The sequence below is a fragment of the Urocitellus parryii genome, chromosome 4 (genome assembly GCF_045843805.1).
Source record: "Urocitellus parryii isolate mUroPar1 chromosome 4, mUroPar1.hap1, whole genome shotgun sequence".
Taxonomy (NCBI): domain Eukaryota; kingdom Metazoa; phylum Chordata; class Mammalia; order Rodentia; family Sciuridae; genus Urocitellus; species Urocitellus parryii.
Genome location: NC_135534.1, coordinates 179,214,313 through 179,230,557, shown reverse-complemented (window position 1 = coordinate 179,230,557; position 16,245 = coordinate 179,214,313). Strand labels below are relative to the sequence as shown.

The 16,245-nt window shown below is 40.3% G+C and overlaps 2 protein-coding genes across 2 annotated transcripts; one reads left to right on the top strand and one right to left on the bottom strand.

Moving 5' to 3' along the window:
• Nucleotides 1-856: 856 nt before the first annotated feature.
• On the bottom strand, nucleotides 857-10,178 carry Sec61b (SEC61 translocon subunit beta). Its single transcript, XM_026379349.2, has 4 exons — nucleotides 10,095-10,178; nucleotides 9,802-9,899; nucleotides 4,287-4,388; nucleotides 857-1,134 (listed from the first exon to the last, which is right to left on the bottom strand). The coding sequence occupies exons 1-4, from the start codon at nucleotides 10,095-10,097 to the stop codon at nucleotides 1,047-1,049; spliced, it is 291 nt and encodes a 96-aa protein (XP_026235134.1). The 5' UTR covers nucleotides 10,098-10,178; the 3' UTR covers nucleotides 857-1,046.
• A 348-nt stretch (nucleotides 10,179-10,526) lies between these two features.
• On the top strand, nucleotides 10,527-15,662 carry Alg2 (ALG2 alpha-1,3/1,6-mannosyltransferase). The gene is made up of 2 exons (XM_026415181.2): nucleotides 10,527-10,895; nucleotides 13,322-15,662. The coding sequence occupies exons 1-2, from the start codon at nucleotides 10,548-10,550 to the stop codon at nucleotides 14,222-14,224; spliced, it is 1,251 nt and encodes a 416-aa protein (XP_026270966.2). The 5' UTR covers nucleotides 10,527-10,547; the 3' UTR covers nucleotides 14,225-15,662.
• The last annotated feature ends 583 nt before the right edge of the window (nucleotides 15,663-16,245 follow it).

Genomic DNA, 16,245 nt, shown 5'->3' with positions numbered 1-16,245 from the left:
AAAAAAAAAAAAAAGAAAGAAAGAAAGAAAGAAATAGGCTTAATGTATGAGAAGGATATATTTTTAAATTGTCTGTTTTTCAACATATCTCTTCATTGTTTTGTGATTTTGTTGGACAATAATGTACTTTACAGGTCCCACCACTTCTTTGGAAATTGTGCTTTAGAATCCTAGACTCCTGGAACGTGCTACCTTTGAGCAACTCTTGGTAATTCCTCACGCCTAACAGTAACTGAATACGTAATCAGCATATGCTAAGCCAATCTTCAGAAACTTTTATTTTGGGATTGAATTATATCAACTCATTGTAGAAATGCTAATATCTCACTCTGATTATAAAGGTCTTTAATTCTCAAAGTGAAAACAAAATTTTATTTGATAAAATCTAATTTATCAAATAAATTCCTTTAAAATAGGTTTAGAAATAAGAGGTAAGTGTACTGTACAGAATTAAGAACAGGAAGAAAGAAGAGGCAAGTTATTATCTATGGTTTTAGAGACAAAGAACAGAATGAGCAAATATTTCATCCAAGATTTCTGATTTCTGACTTCCAGGACTGTTCCCCTGTACCAGCTGCCTTTGAACACAGATCTGCCTCATGGGAGTCATAGGCACTCCTTGCAAACTGCAGAATACCCAAAATGACAATCACCAGGACAGAAATAACTTGAAGAAAACAAGACAAGGCCAATTAAAGTATCTTGGATTTGAATGACTACAGGGTTGTATAAGGAACTGCCAGCCCAACAAAGAACACAATCTCCACAAGACAAATTTTCTTCATACTCACTTATAAATCTAAAGGTAAAGAGAATAAAGGCCTTAACAGTGAGGCATCAGCAATGATTTCCAGTATAAATGAATTACAAAGTTTATTAGTCATAGAAAAAAATGATTCCTCAATATCAATTCTTGTTCAGTTCCCTGTAAAACAATAAGCTTACAGAAAATTTCTTTCTCATGAACAGAAAATCACTATACTTTTGGTCCAAGATATGTTGGGTTTTTTCCTTCTTCTTCAGTTGACAGATGGATGGAGCCGAATCTATGAACGAGTATACTTGCCCCAAATGTGCAACATAAATACAGAAGCGATGAACAGAAGACTCATAACCAATACTGGAACAGGGCCACTAGAAATAAGAAGAGAAGGCATGCTTACTTTAGTGATAATATTATATTTAATACTAAAGATTGCCTAGGAGTAAAGCGGGAGGAAAGGGGAAGCACTTAAGATGCATTCAAGAGGGAAAAGGCAAATAAACTGCTTTTCTCAAATTAAGACTTATTTAAAGACAAACTTCATTGTTTACTATAATGTATTAGATATGCAAAAATGAGTATCACATTATATAATTCAAAAGTGTTTTTAAATATTTGATACCATTTGATTTGTACAACAAATTCATGACAAAGAAATACAAATATTAATCTCATTTTATAAATAAATAAAACTGAGGCTCAGAGAGATTATTATCTTCCTAAAAACACACAGCCAGAAGACCAAGAGAGACTTAGACTCAGGTGTTCTGATTCTACACATATGTTCACTTTGCCATCTCAACATTCCCATCTTAAAGAGCAAACACTCTAGGCAATATGCAATGAGTCTGATGTATATTTATATATTAATGTAGGAAGAAAAGAGATTTTACTCGTCTGCCTGTTATGGTTTGGATCTTTAATATCCCCCAAAAAGCTTTATGTGTTAGACAATAGAGGAATGTTCACAGGTAAATGAAAAGATTATGAGAGCTATTTTACTATCACTGGATTAATCCATTTAATGGATTAAACTGTGAAGCGACTACCACATATATTGTAGACAGGTGGAGCATGGTTAAAGGAAGAAGCTCACTGGGGTGGGGGCGTGGCCTGAACTATATCCATCCATGCCCCCTTCCAATGGCCTGCCCCCAACCATGAACTGAGCAGCTCTCCTCTACCACACCTTTCTGTCATGATGTTCTGCCTCACCTGGGGTCCAGAATGGAGTTGAACCACCATGGACTGAGACCTCTGAAACTATGAGGCCAAATAAACTTTTCCTCCTCTGAGTTGTTCTTGTCAGGTATTTTGGTCACGGCAACAAGAAGCTGATTAACACAGCCCCTCCCTAAATGGAATGTTTTTCCAATTGGGAATTGTTCATGGGTTCATTAAAGAACTCCCTGATCTTCACAAGCTATGAATGTGCATTTTAGGCCCCCACCTTTAAGTCTCTTCCTGCCCACACCACTTTTGGGGAGTTCAAGATGTCTCACTTCATCTCCCAGATACAAATGGGGAGTGGAGAGTAAGAAAGACCATAGAAAAGGAATCTTCATAATCGTCAAGGCAATGGAAGAACCCCAGTGAGGTAGCAGGAGTAACAGAGACATGACTGGACAATGAATGATGCACAGAGATTAAAGTCTTCGCTACACTACTATTTTGTTTTTCCAAAATACATACAATTAAGGGTGTAAATAAATTTAAAGGCATCTGTACAGAGACTATCCTCACACTGCACTGGATCTTACTTTCTTTAAGGCAATGTTGGAGCGGCATCAGCCACAGGGCATAATGCTGAGGAAACAGCTCACAGAAATAAAGTGCTAGGGCTTGGAAACCTGCTCTGTCACTCACAAGCTGTGACTGTGGCCCCCATTAGTTACCTTCTTCAAGTCTGAGTTTCCTCATCTATAAAGTGGAAACAATCACAGTATCTCTTATAGGACGGCTGAGGTATAAAGTACATTCACACACATACAACACTGACGTATAGTAAGCTCTCGTAAAATGCTGTCAACATTAACTTGAAATAACTCTGAACTCGTAGAATAAGCCAAAAACAAGCTCCAAGATGTTGCTTGACTATTCCAAGATGTAGATTTATAGGTAAAAATTCCCAACTGTGTCCTTTCACCAAAAATACCTATCTCTGATATGATAAGAATATGGTATGACATCAAGGAATAGTCTACCAATCCTAGGGGGGACTCACAAACCTGGATGCCTCACAGCAAGGAGCTCAGAGCAAGCACAGGAAGATTTACCCACAGGAAAACAGGTTTCCCACCCATTTGAGAAGGAAGAGTTTAAAATAAATCCTCTGGACATCCCAAGAGCTATCAAATTCAAAATTCCTCTCTGAAATACTCATACCAAAAGGTTGTCAGTCAGAATGATACTAACTCACATATCCCCAACTCCCCAAGTTATTTCCTAAATATATTCTTATATTTCAAATCTCTAATATAACAGGGAAAAAATCAATACATGAATTAAACCAAATATCAAGAATTCTAGGGAAGCCCCATAAACAATCTATAATCCAAGTAAAGCTATTGGTCCAATTAAACTAATCCAATTTGTCTCTTTTCTACCAGACAGACATGTAAACAGCATGGGACTTAACAGAATATCTGGTTCCATCTTTTTCTGTGTCTTCAGCACGTCACTTTGCCTCTCTAAACCTGAGCTTTACCATCTCCAAATGGCATTATCTCCCACCTCACAGGACTGCTGAACAGATCAAACCAGAAAGTAGATACTCAAGTTCTTTGCAAAGCACCAAGTGCAATGCAAATGAAATTTGCCATTATTATTCCAATTCCTCACCCACTGAGTTTAGTCAGGGAAAAGCTATAAGTAGCAGTGTTCTGGAGCCTACTCATCAGGAAACCTGATCTGGGACTAAGTCTGCCACAGTACCAAAAACCCTGGCAAGCAAGGAAAGCCAGGTATGGTCTCCTGGATGCCCACTTCCCATCACCTAGTGAGCACTCCCCAAGCCTGAAAACTTGGCAAATGATTAGTTCATCTTTCCAAATCCACTCACCACCCCCCAAAGGCAAGGTGACTAGAGGACTTTTGGTAACATAGTATAATGGGAAAACTTCCATTAGGCCTTAATATCAGTGAATGCCTCCAGCAGAATGCTGATAAATCACCTAATTCCTATTTGAATGGTTACTCCTACTTCTCAGTGTGGGGCAAGAACACTGAAGAAATTGAAGAGCAATCATCTAATTAAGCAGTATCCCCTCCAGTTCTCTGTTCCTATCACTTACTCTGACATAGCTACATGATGAGCTCCCTCTCCTCTCACTCACTCCATGAAGAGATGTCATTCCAGGTCCTAACCTGGCCAACCAAGTGAAAAATAAGCAAACCAAATTGAGCCCAACTGACACAAACGAAGCTGTTGTGAGGAGCCAAGTGCCACATGTGGCAGAGACAGACAGCACTGCTCTACTCTGCCACACTGGACAGATATACAAGGTCTGCTCCCAAGACTTACACTTTGAGCCCTGGTGAATCTTCTGTGTAGAATCGCCACATCCCCCCAGTGCCTGCTGAAGTCGTGCGGCCTGCGCTCCTTGTTCCACAGCTGGCATTTTTCCTGTGAAAGAGAAAAATGTTACCAACAGACTTTTCTTGGAATTCTTTTAATAGCATTATAACAAATGCTACCATGATGTGGTTAAAGAACCAATAAGAAAAATTTTTTTTGCTATTAAGACTTAAATTCCTGCTTTTACTGTCTGATCATAACCACTATGAAGTAAGCACCTGTCTCATGGCAATGTATACAATAACCCTAAAAGGTAGTTACTATTTCTCATTTCAAAAATGAGGAAATTAGATTCAGGTTAAGCAAAGTGTCTTAAGACCACATGGCCAGCAGGTGGCCAACAGGGAATGTGGACCCAGTTCTGACCCTAGCACCCATCCATTGCCCACCATATATAGTCTTCTAATTTGGACAGTGCATTTCAGTTTCTGTATACATGTATTTTGGTGAAGTCAAGTAATAAACCTGTTTTTTAAAATGCCCTAAATCTATATAATCAGTCTTAAAATCCTACTTTAAAAGATATTCAAATTACTATATTTACTAAAAAAAGAAGAAAAAGCATAAGCTTCAATTATATCAAGGTTCCAAAAATGGAATATATTTTATTTTATGAAAAAGAACTTTGTAATTTGTTTTTGTCAATTTTATATACTGACCATACATCTTTTTTTTTTTTGCTGCTAGATTTTTGCTAATTTTATTTTATTTTTTTAATGTTTTTTTTAAATTGGTTGTTCAAAACATTACATAGTTCTTGATATATCATATTTCACACTTTGATTCAAGTGGGTTATGAACTCCCATTTTTACCCCGTATACAGATTGCAGAATCACATCAGTTACACTTCCATTGATTTACATATTGCCATACTCATGTCTGTTGTATTCTGCTGCCTTTCCTATCCTCTACTATCCCCACTCCCCTCCCTTCCCCTCCCCTCTTCTCTCTCTACCCCCTCTACTGTAATTCATTTCTCCCCCTTGTATTATTTTTCCCCCTTTCCCCGCACTTCCTCTTGTATGTAATTTTGTATAACCCTGAGGGTCTCCTTCCATTTCCATGCAATTTCCCTTCTCTCTCCCTTTCCCTCCCACCTCTCATCCCTGTTTAATGTTAGTCTTCTTCTCATGCTCTTCTTCCCTACTCTGTTCTTAGTTACTCTCCTTATATCAAAAAAGACATTTGGCATTTGTTTTTAAGGGATTGGCTAGCTTCACTTAGCATAATCTGTTCTAATGCCATCCATTTCCCTCCAAATTCTATGATTTTGTCATTTTTTAATGCAGAGTAATACTCCATTGTGTATAAATGCCACATTTTTTTTATCCATTCGTCTATTGAAGGACATCTAGGTTGCTTCCACAGTCTTGCTATTGTGAATTGTGCTGCTATGAACATCGATGTAGCAGTGTCCCTGTAGCATGCTCTTTTTAGGTCTTTAGGGAATAGACCGAGAAGGGGAATAGCTGGGTCAAATGGTGGTTCCATTCCCAGCTTTCCAAGAAATCTCCATACTGCTTTCCAAATTGGCTGCACCAATTTGCAGTCCCACCAACAATGTACAAGTGTACCCTTTTCCCCACATCCTCGCCAGCACTTGTTGTTGTTTGACTTCATAATGGCTGCCAATCTTACTGGAGTGAGATGGTATCTTAGGGTGCTGATCATACATCTTGGACAGAGAGATAGGATGTGAAAAATGGAGAAAACACCCATACAGAACTGTTCCTCCCAAAGGAACAAAGCTTATAAGATGAGGTACAGGACAGGCAGCCCTGACAGACAGCAGACAAGCAGCATTGATACTGCTGACCAGGAACAGGCCCAGGGAGTCCATTCCCTCCTCTCTGGGGTCACCCCTCAGCCACTAGGGAACCCCACCCAGCAATTATCCACACATTATCCCAATCCCAGCTGCTCATCCCCACCCTGTGCTAGTGTATAATATGGAGGTAAGTAGTAAGTGGTGGAAGGAGAAGTCAAAAGGAATCTTTTCCAGCCCACTTATCACCAACTCAGAAGTCCTAAATGAGCAGAAATAAAGAGCAGAGAGGGAAAACCCTCTCTTATTCCCTGCCCCCATCATTAACCAAGTCCCAATATACACTCCCTTAAAATACCATTCCAGTAGATGTGGACTGCAGGTTCTAGATTTTTGAAAAAGGGAAGAGTATATTGGGAGGAAATGCAAGTGAAAACCCAATTCCTCTTGCTTTCCTCCCAACTCTGGTCTTAATGGCCACCTCACCCCTCTTTTACATCACACTCTAAATGCAAAAAGCATTGTCTACAGCTCAAGGAGCTTTCTCTACTGATGAGGGGATGAATCAAGGTCTACTTCCAGTTTGGGTTCCAGCAGGAAAAGCTATGTTCATGATGTAATTCTGAAAGCAATTAGTGTCAAACAATAATTTTGGTCTATGTACTAGAGAATTATATTTCAGACACATTAATTATGGACTACTTGGTCAACTAGGCACTTACAACGCTATTTGTACAACTGTTTCTATGGAAAAACTCATTGTGAATAACAAATATAATTAACAGAATAATTCATGCACTTTGAAAAGCTTTCACTCAAAGATACACAGCCTTTAACCCACGTTGCAGGTACCTGAAACTTTCCTCCTTGTTCCTAAAGAGAAATTTGACCTAGAAGGTAAAACCCATTGTCAACATGGTAAGTCACTGGCTCAGCCAGGACTAGGACCCACATTCTTGTCAATATTCTCTCAATTTCCTGCCTTCAAAGTTGGAATTACAGCACCCCCAGCAGAATCAGTGTAACCTCTTTTAATATTTCTTACATCTGGTGGTACATGGGACACAGCAGAGAATTTGAAAATCAGGGCCCCTAGAAATACCAAAATATAGTCAAAATACCTCATTCCATCACTAGGAACTAAGCAGAGGTTAATAACAGAGCCCACTTTAATCTCTTAAATTTCTATTTGAGATCTATTTTATCAATTCTTTCTGGCCTGAAACTGCCTTCCTCCTTCTATACCCTAACAAAATGATTTTCAGACCTATTTATACACTTTGTTCTAACACAATGACTTGCTGGCTGTTTGAGAAACAAGCCAAGTTCACTGACCTCAGTTTTATACTTAACCATTCCTTCCACCTAGAAGTCTATTCCTCTCCAGACCACCTCATGATTTGCTCCCTTACTTCTTTCAGTTCTCTACTCAAATACCACTCTGAACACCCTATCTGAAAACACTATCCACCCCCACCCTATCCCTACACTCTCTATTCCCCACTCAGCTTTATTTTCTTCATAGCCTTTACTGCCTAAAATTATGTTACTTATTTATTTGGCTTGCAAAATAAATATGCCACACTGGTATACAAGGTTCATGAGGACAAACCCTGACTATCTTGTTCACAGATATATCGTTCAAGCTACAACAGTGTTCGGCATGTAGTAGACCCCTAATAATTACTTGATGACCATCTTAATATACTACCATCTTAATATTCCTGAATCCCATTAATTCTGCTTGAATACTGTGTAGCACTTCAGAGTTCTACAGTTTTTAATGCATTATTGTTACTTTTCATCCTCATAGAAAGTTCCTTTTACCTTGAATAAAGCAGAGGAAAGACTCCAACTCCAGCCCAATAATATTTAAGTCCTGCATCACTTCTATTACTTCATTCATGTAGAATGCAAATCTTCAAACTATAACAGCATTATTATTAATCATTAGCTTCAACTTTTTCTCAAAGACTTACAAAATGTAAATATGTTCTTAGCCAATACTTTTACATTATATTCTTGAAGTAATACTTAACCAGGACCAAACTTGTAGAATAGACTATTGCAGGGTCTCTCAATGACATAAAAATATTCTCAAGGGCTGGGATTGTGGCTCGGAGGTACAGTGCTTGCCTAGCATGTGTGAGGCACTGGGTTCAATCCTCAGCACCACATAAAAACAAAATAAAGATATTCATCTAAAAATAAAAAATAAATTTTAAAAAAATGTTCTCAGTTACAGTAGCCCTACCATACTGAACCTAAAAGATGACATCAACTTTTTTTTCACAACTTTAGAAGTTGCATTTATCCACTCATTTGTTACTTCATTCTTATTTATTATGTAAACAAGTTATGCACATAGCACATTTATATGTGTGAGTTAAACATTTGCTCTTTCTCTAAAAACTCTCAAATTGCCAAACTTCCCTGCCTCAGTACTGCCAATTCTCTCTTCAGGATACTCTTTCTGACAGGCCTATTAGAATTTCTTGTTCTGAGTTGAAATAGTTCATGTACTTTCAAATCATCAGTTTTGGATTTTCTTCCATAAATCTAGATTTTCTATCTTAATCATCCCTCTTCACATCCTTAAGGAGAGTTTTCATAGATCCTAAGTTCATCTCCTCTCTAGATGCCACCTTACTAGTTACTTCAAAAATCCAAAAACAATAGGGTTGCTTGATCCCTTCATTAATTCATCATTTTGTTAGGACTTATAGAAAATGGGGAGAGAGAAAACTTGAGCAGTTGCTCTATCAAAACCTAAAGTAGGAGATAAATATGGAAACATAAATGGTCTTAACATAAACAAAATGGTATTGGGGGGGGGATAGTAGCTACTCTGCCTACTGTCAAAGGTCTCACAAGGAAATAACCTAAGCTAGTTTGGGAAAATAAATATAAACTGGGAGTAAGAAACCAAGCTAGGAGCTAGTCAGTTCAAAAAAACAGTAAAAAAAAAAAAAAAAATCACTAATGGTAGATTACAGAAGAGATGGAGGAGAGAGGTTAGACTGGAAAGACCACCAATCCTTGTTGTCGCTCTTTTCTAAATGATCAGCAAGGAAAAACTACCAGAGAAACTAATCAGAAGAGTAAAGCGGACTGGAGGGTGGATTGGAATGGAAATGGCTTGGACAAAAAAGTTAGCCACTAATGCAAAAGTAGATGAAATGACACGGGAAATGGAGAAGAAATGAACTAATGAGAAGATTTTTCATGCAGAATTTAAAGTCTAGTATATGACTGCACGGAGAGCATGAGAAAAAAAATGATGCTTAAGTTTCTGGGATTGAGTGAATGACTGCATGGCAGTGCCATACGGAAGTAAGAAGACACTATGGGGGGAAGGCGGTTACAGTGAAAGGAGAAAGTTTTGCCACCAAGTTATGTTAAACTTAAGTGTGTAGGGGACCTCCTGAAGGAAATGTGAGGGCAAAAGCTCAAGTTCACAGTCATTAGCTTAATGACCTCATTTTTTCAAAGTTGTCCCAGATCCTATTCCAGTTTAGTTCTTATTTTTTAAGAGTGGCATCCCCCTAACTGAGCTCCCTCCCAATGGTCAGGTCACCTCAGGCTCATCTTGCCCTTGTAAGTCTTACTATCCAAAGGTCTCCACCCCTTATCCAATGAATCTCAGGGCACAACGCTCCGAAGTCGGCCAGAGGGTGGGCCGCGGAGATCCTCACCTCTGCCGGACAGTGGATCCCGCCGCCCGGGCCGCCACCGCTTTGCTGGGAGAACGCCCAGAAGAGCCCACGTTAGTGCCACTGGGGGTCGGACCCGGCTGCAGAAGGAGAAAAACAAGACAGACGGTGAACGTCGCGGGCCCACCCCGGTCCGCTGGCTGACACCGCCGAGACCGGCACCCGCATTCGAAGCTTGGGGAAGCAAAGGGAACCCCGGGGGAAGAGCGAGACACAAGGCAAGAGGCAGCACTCCCGGGAGAGGAGGGACCAAAGAGAAGTCTGGGGCCGCATACCATGCTGAAGGTAGACAGGGAACTGAGGAGACCGCAGGAAAGTTGCCGGACGCGTTGAGAACCCAGGGATAGAGAGATTGGCCCAGGCCCCGCCCCCAAACCTGCTGGCAGGGTCCTCGCTGCCTCCAAGGACGCTAGGGTTGCCCCACGCTGTGCCTGTAGAAATCCTGCTTGTAGCGACTTGGCTGAGTGGAAAGCACAGACCGTCAGTATCCTTTCCTTGGTTAAAAGCTTCCTTCACAGGGACAAATGTCTCCCACAGGGAGGCTCTAGCCAAGTCAGACGAGAAATTTTCTCCGGCAGTTACTAGGCGACCACATATTTGTGCTGATGTGGCCTAAAGGACGCACGCGCGGCGGGGCGGAGTCAGCCCTCAGTGGCCAGCGGGTTCCGGGGGCGGAGCTTGCGGGAAGCCCTCTTTCGGGCTCGGGGTGTAGACCCGGCTTCCGGGCCATGGCGCAGAGGCAGGATCCAGGAGGGAGTTCTGGTCCCGGCCCGTCGGTGCTGTTCCTACACCCAGATCTGGGCGTCGGCGGCGCCGAGCGGCTGGTGCTGGACGCGGCGCTGGCGCTGCAGGCGCGCGGGTGTAGAGTGAAGATCTGGACAGCACACTATGACCCGGGCCACTGCTTCGCTGAAAGTCGCGAGCTACCCGTGCGCTGCGCTGGGGACTGGCTGCCGCGCAGCCTGGGCTGGGGCGGCCGCGGTGCTGCAGTCTGCGCCTACTTGCGCATGATCTTCTTGGCGCTCTACGTGCTGTTCATCGCAGACGAGGAATTCGACGTGGTTGTGTGCGACCAGGTGAGGAGGCCACCGGGCCTCAGAGGGAGGACCTCTGCCCAGTGTAGGTCGGAACTGGCCTGTAGACCGGGATTGAGACTGTTTTCTAGTGGTTGCGTGTCGCAGGGCTCACATTCCAGGAAACTTTCATCCTGGAGCCCTGAAGTGGGGCCAGAAATCTGCATTTTAACCAGGTCTTCGGGCGCTTTGCCACAGATGGAACTTGGGGATAGCCCTAAAGCACATTAGCATTAGCGTCCACTTCTGTCACCTTTTACATCTAACTCGTGTGTTGTCTTCCCTCTTTTCCATTATACTCCTTGACTCTGCTTCCAGGCCACCCTAATCCATCAGCAGTGTCTTGGTGTTAAAACACGAAGCTGGGAGGTCGAAGCAGGAGCATTGTGTGTTCAAGACCAGGCCGGGACAAGATTCCGTCTCAAAATTCAAAATACATTAAAAATAAAACACCCAACTAAACACATTATATCCCCAATAAAACTTTAACATGGCTCCTTATTGGTCTTTGAGGGAAAGTCCAAATTCTTTACCTGTGGCTATTCTAGACTTTTTTCCAACACTCAATTTTTCATTTTAAAAAGTAACATTTCTTCAGGACTTTTAATTTTAAACTAAAATTTTAAGTAGTATTAAAGAATACAATGTAAAAGTCCCCCATCCCGGTCCCTTAAGGTAGCCATAGTCAACAGTGGCTATACCACTGTATCCTCCCAAAAGTTGTGGCTATACCAGTATGTGTGTATCTGATTATAGATACATCTTATTTGTACATAATTGGGATTATGACATACCTACTGTTGAGCACTTTGCTTTTTTTCAGCAAAAATCTCTTATTTGGAGAATCTTTAGATATCATTACAGAGATTCACTTCATTTTTTGCAATGGCAGGAAATGCACTTTTGTTTGAATTAACATAATTTATGCATTCTATTGAAGGATGCTGGTGGTGTGGTAAACATTTCTACACTTTTTTGTTAACTTCTGCAAACATCCTTTGAGTGAATTCCTTGAAATAAAGTTGTAGGTCAAAGAGCACTTCATTTTAAATGTCAGTACTGGTCACCAAATTTGCTTTCTAAAGAGGTTGTGTGGCTTAAATCTCCCTCAGTCTGTGATAGAGCCTATTACTCTGTGCTCTTGTCCACATTAAATATCATCAACCATTTTAATCTTTGCCAAACTGATAAGTGGAAATAGCATCATATTTGCATTTGTTTCCTTAATTATGACTCCTCAATTACTTTTTTGATCATCCTTATGTGGAAGTCATTTCTTTTCAAAAAATGCAAACATTCCAAACACCTGCATGTGTCAGCCAGTTGAGATATACTGGGTAGAGAAAAAAAGGGGGCTTGGAGGTAGGAATATTCAAGTTCTATATCTGCTGCTTTAAGCAGGTTTGTATATATTTGCACAATATCCCTAAAGCTCACCTTCTTCAAATGTTTTAGTTTTTTTTGTTTTGTTTTGTTGTTGTTTTGTGATGCTAGGGACTGAATCCAGGGCCTTGTGCATGCAAGGCAAGCACTCTACCAACTGAGCCATATCCTCAGCTCCTTCAGGTGTTATTCAAGTGAGCGGGGGATTAAGTGATTTGTAAAGGTTACCCAATAGGAAAGTCTGGTAATGTTTGTGGTTCATTCTCAGTAATGATTTTGATTGATATTTATGGAGCACATTCTGTATATTAAATTCTTAATATAAATTGGTAAGTATAAAAAATCAGTACATTTCATAATCACAAAAACTATACTAGTTTTTTGTCTAATGATGGTCACCATGTCACATAAGAAGAAACTGAAATCCAAAGAGGGGTTGATTATTTGATCATGGTCACACAGTTAATAGAACTGAGATTTAAACCCTAGCAATCTTGATTCCAGAATCTATGCTCTAAACTACTGTTGCTCATTTATTAATTTCTTAGAAGGAGAAAGATCCCACAGCTACCTTGTACAACATGGTAGCCACATATGGCTGTTGAGCACTTGGAACATGGCAAGTCTGAACTGAGATATGCTGAAATATAAAATATAAACCTGATTTTGAAGATTTAATATGAAAAACAAGCATTTCGTTCATATTTTTTAGAATTGATTACATTTTGAAATGATTAAAATATATTAATATCAATTTCATCCTTAAATGTTGAATGTTACTGGGTTTTTGTTTTATTTCTGTTGGATGACACTGGGAGGAAACCACTGGACTTGAAGTGTTGAATGTTTAGCACACATTCTGCAATTGTCTGCTACCCTTCTATATACTAGTCATTGTACTGGACTTAGAAAGGAGGATACAAAGCAAATCAGAAGTGCTCATGGAGCCACCCACTGGTAGGGAGGGCAGGTTTTCTGTTCTTCAGCTGTGGTTGAGGCTGAGTTGACCAGTCACTTTATCTGCTGTTAATTTTTGCTTTGGTTAGGTGTCTGCCTGTATCCCAGTGTTCAAGCTGGCCAGACGGCCTAAGAAGATCCTGTTTTACTGTCACTTCCCAGATCTGCTGCTCACCCGGAGAGATTCTTTTCTTAAAAGGCTATACAGGGCCCCAATTGACTGGATAGAGGAATACACCACAGGCATGGCAGACTGCATCTTGGTCAACAGCCAATTCACAGCTGCCATTTTTAAGGAAACCTTCAAGTCCTTATCTCACATAGACCCTGATGTTCTCTACCCATCTCTGAATGTCACCAGCTTTGACTCAACTGTTCCTGAAAAACTTGATGACCTAGTCCCCAAAGAAAAAGAATTCCTGTTCCTCTCCATTAACAGATATGAAAGGAAGAAAAATCTGTCTTTGGCACTGGAAGCCCTAGTACAGCTACGTGCACGATTGACATCTCAAGATTGGGAGAGGGTTCATCTGATCATGGCAGGTGGTTATGATGAGAGAGTCCTGGAGAACGTGGAACACTATCAGGAATTGAAGAAAATGGTCCAGCAATCTGACCTTGGAGGGTATGTGACCTTCCTGCGGTCCTTCTCAGACAAACAAAAAATTTCACTCCTCCATAACTGCACATGTGTGCTTTACACACCAAGCAATGAACACTTTGGCATTGTTCCTGTGGAGGCCATGTACATGCAGTGCCCAGTCATTGCTGTTAATTCTGGTGGGCCCTTGGAGTCCATCATCCACAGTGTCACAGGGTTTCTGTGTGAGCCTGACCCCTTGCACTTCTCAGAAGCAATAGAAAAGTTCATCCGTGACCCTTCTTTAAAAGCCACAATGGGTCTGGCTGGAAGAGCCAGAGTGAAGGAGAAGTTTTCTTCTGAAGCATTTACAGAACAGCTCTACCAATATGTCACCAAACTGCTAATATAATCAAATTTTTTAAGCTCTATGATACAGTTTTGAAAAAAAAAAGTAGAAATTCAGAATCTAGCACAGAAGAGTTTTTTTTAATAAACCCAAGTCTTGAATGTGAGCTCTTCTTCCTATATACCACAAATCCCTGTCTCAGAAAAATATTATGCTATGTATATGCAGTGCATACTATCCTGTATCTTTTATGCTATCATCAATCCAAGTCTTACCAGTATGAAATTTTATTTTAAAAAGTACAAATCCATCTTCAGCAAAATATTGTAATTATATTTTCTTTGGATTATTGTTTCTCTGCATGTGAATTTTGAATTATATTATGCCTTAATTTTTGGTTTTGATGGTTTATGTATATCAACCTCAAAGTTCATTTATTTGACTTTACAGCATAATGAGAACAGGGTTACTGAAGTGTTAGGAAATTTTGTTAGACTTTTGCCTAGATCCACAGTAAGAGTGCTCTATTTTTTGTTTTTATTTTTTTACAAAGATGATATTGTATTTTTGCACACTGAGACATGACAATAAAAGATTTTTATCAAAAGAGGAGACAAAAGATTAGGTTTTGGCTTCCTTGATCTGTGTTGGTATTAGAAATATAGGTAAGAGCCAAACCTGAAATTAGAAAGCTGAGTAAACTGGATGTTGACCGAAGAGGTCACATTGTCACAACGTACAACATGCATTTTGTTTAGGACCTGTTTTCTGATGTTGTCTAAGTTCCAGTTTTGTTAATATCTGTTATATTAATTAGGTTCCTACTAAGTAAACATAGTACTCAATTATCTGTCAAGGCCTGGCTTAAATGCCACTGCTGTGAAGTTTGCCTTGACCCTCCACTTACCTCTCAAACTGGAGGTAATGTCCCTTTCATATATTCTAGGACTCTAACCAGTCCTAGAGTTCAGTATTCACCTATTGGTCTAAGTACAAATAGTAAACAAAGCAAAATTTTCAGTGTATTTAAAGATAGATTAATTTTTTGAAAACTAGCAAATATTACTAGTCAAGGGCTCCATGTTAATCATCTCTTAAGAGCACAGACTTGAGAGCCTAACAGGCTGTATGGCCTGAGGAAAAGTTATCTCTGCACCTCAGTTTCTTTATCTATGGTAAATAGGATAATGTCCGGTCATACTTTCCACATAGTGTGATTATGACAGATTTCAATAATTTAAAGTACTTAATAGTTGGCACATAATGTTAACTGCTGCTATTTTGCAATTTGGGGATATGGAAATTATTACAAGTTTCATGTGGGTTCATTCCACACTACCATATTTTGGGGGGATTCTTTAGAGGTTGAAATTTTAGTTTATAATTCATCATGTGCATCTGTATCACAAGAGTATTTTAGCCAAATAACACCACCAAAAGGCGTTCTACAAAGTGAAGTGCCAAATCAATTCCATTTTCTTTGGCATTGTGAAAGTTCACCACCCAGTAAACTAGGTGATTCCCCATTTTGTGGATTGGTGTGCTGTGTTTATGGGAATTGTGTCTTTCCAGAAAATCTGGTGACTGGCCACTGGGTTTAAGATGAGCAGAATTAATAATTGTCACCCCTTCCAAGCACTAACGATCTGCTTATTTGACCATTATTTTATGCAGATCCTTTCAAAATGGAATAGATGTGCTCATAGAGCTTTAGTTTAGCTTGACTTCATTACCCTCAGCCCCGGTGGTGACACTAGGTCTTCACAGTCTGAGAGGATTGCAAACCCGCCATGAGCTTTCAGGTTTTTTTGTTTTGTTTTGTTTTGTTTTGGGGGGGGGGGGGTACCAGGGATTGAACTCAGAGGCACTCAACCACTGAGCCACATCCCCAGCCCTATTTTGTCTTTTGTTTAGAGACAGGGTCTCACTGAGCTGCTTAGCTCCTCGACATTGCTGAGGCTGGCTTTGAACTTGAAATCCTCCTGTCTCAGCCTCCCAAGCTGCTGAGATTACGGGCTTGTACCATTGCACCCAGCAAGCTTCCATTGGCTCCTGACTGGATGCCAGCTAAGAATGGAGTTTTG

Coding starts and splice junctions, on each gene's coding strand:
- Alg2 (XM_026415181.2), top strand. CDS start 10,548: ATGGCGCAGAGGCAGGATCCAGGAGGGAGTTCTGGTCCCGGCCCGTCG. Junction 10,896..13,321: donor ACGTGGTTGTGTGCGACCAG/GTGAGGAGGCCA, acceptor TGCTTTGGTTAG/GTGTCTGCCTGTATCCCAGT.
- Sec61b (XM_026379349.2), bottom strand. Junction 4,389..9,801: donor GGATCCACTGTCCGGCAGAG/GTGAGGATCTCC, acceptor TCTCTTTCACAG/GAAAAATGCCAGCTGTGGAA. Junction 1,135..4,286: donor GATTCACCAGGGCTCAAAGT/GTAAGTCTTGGG, acceptor TCTTATTTCTAG/TGGCCCTGTTCCAGTATTGG.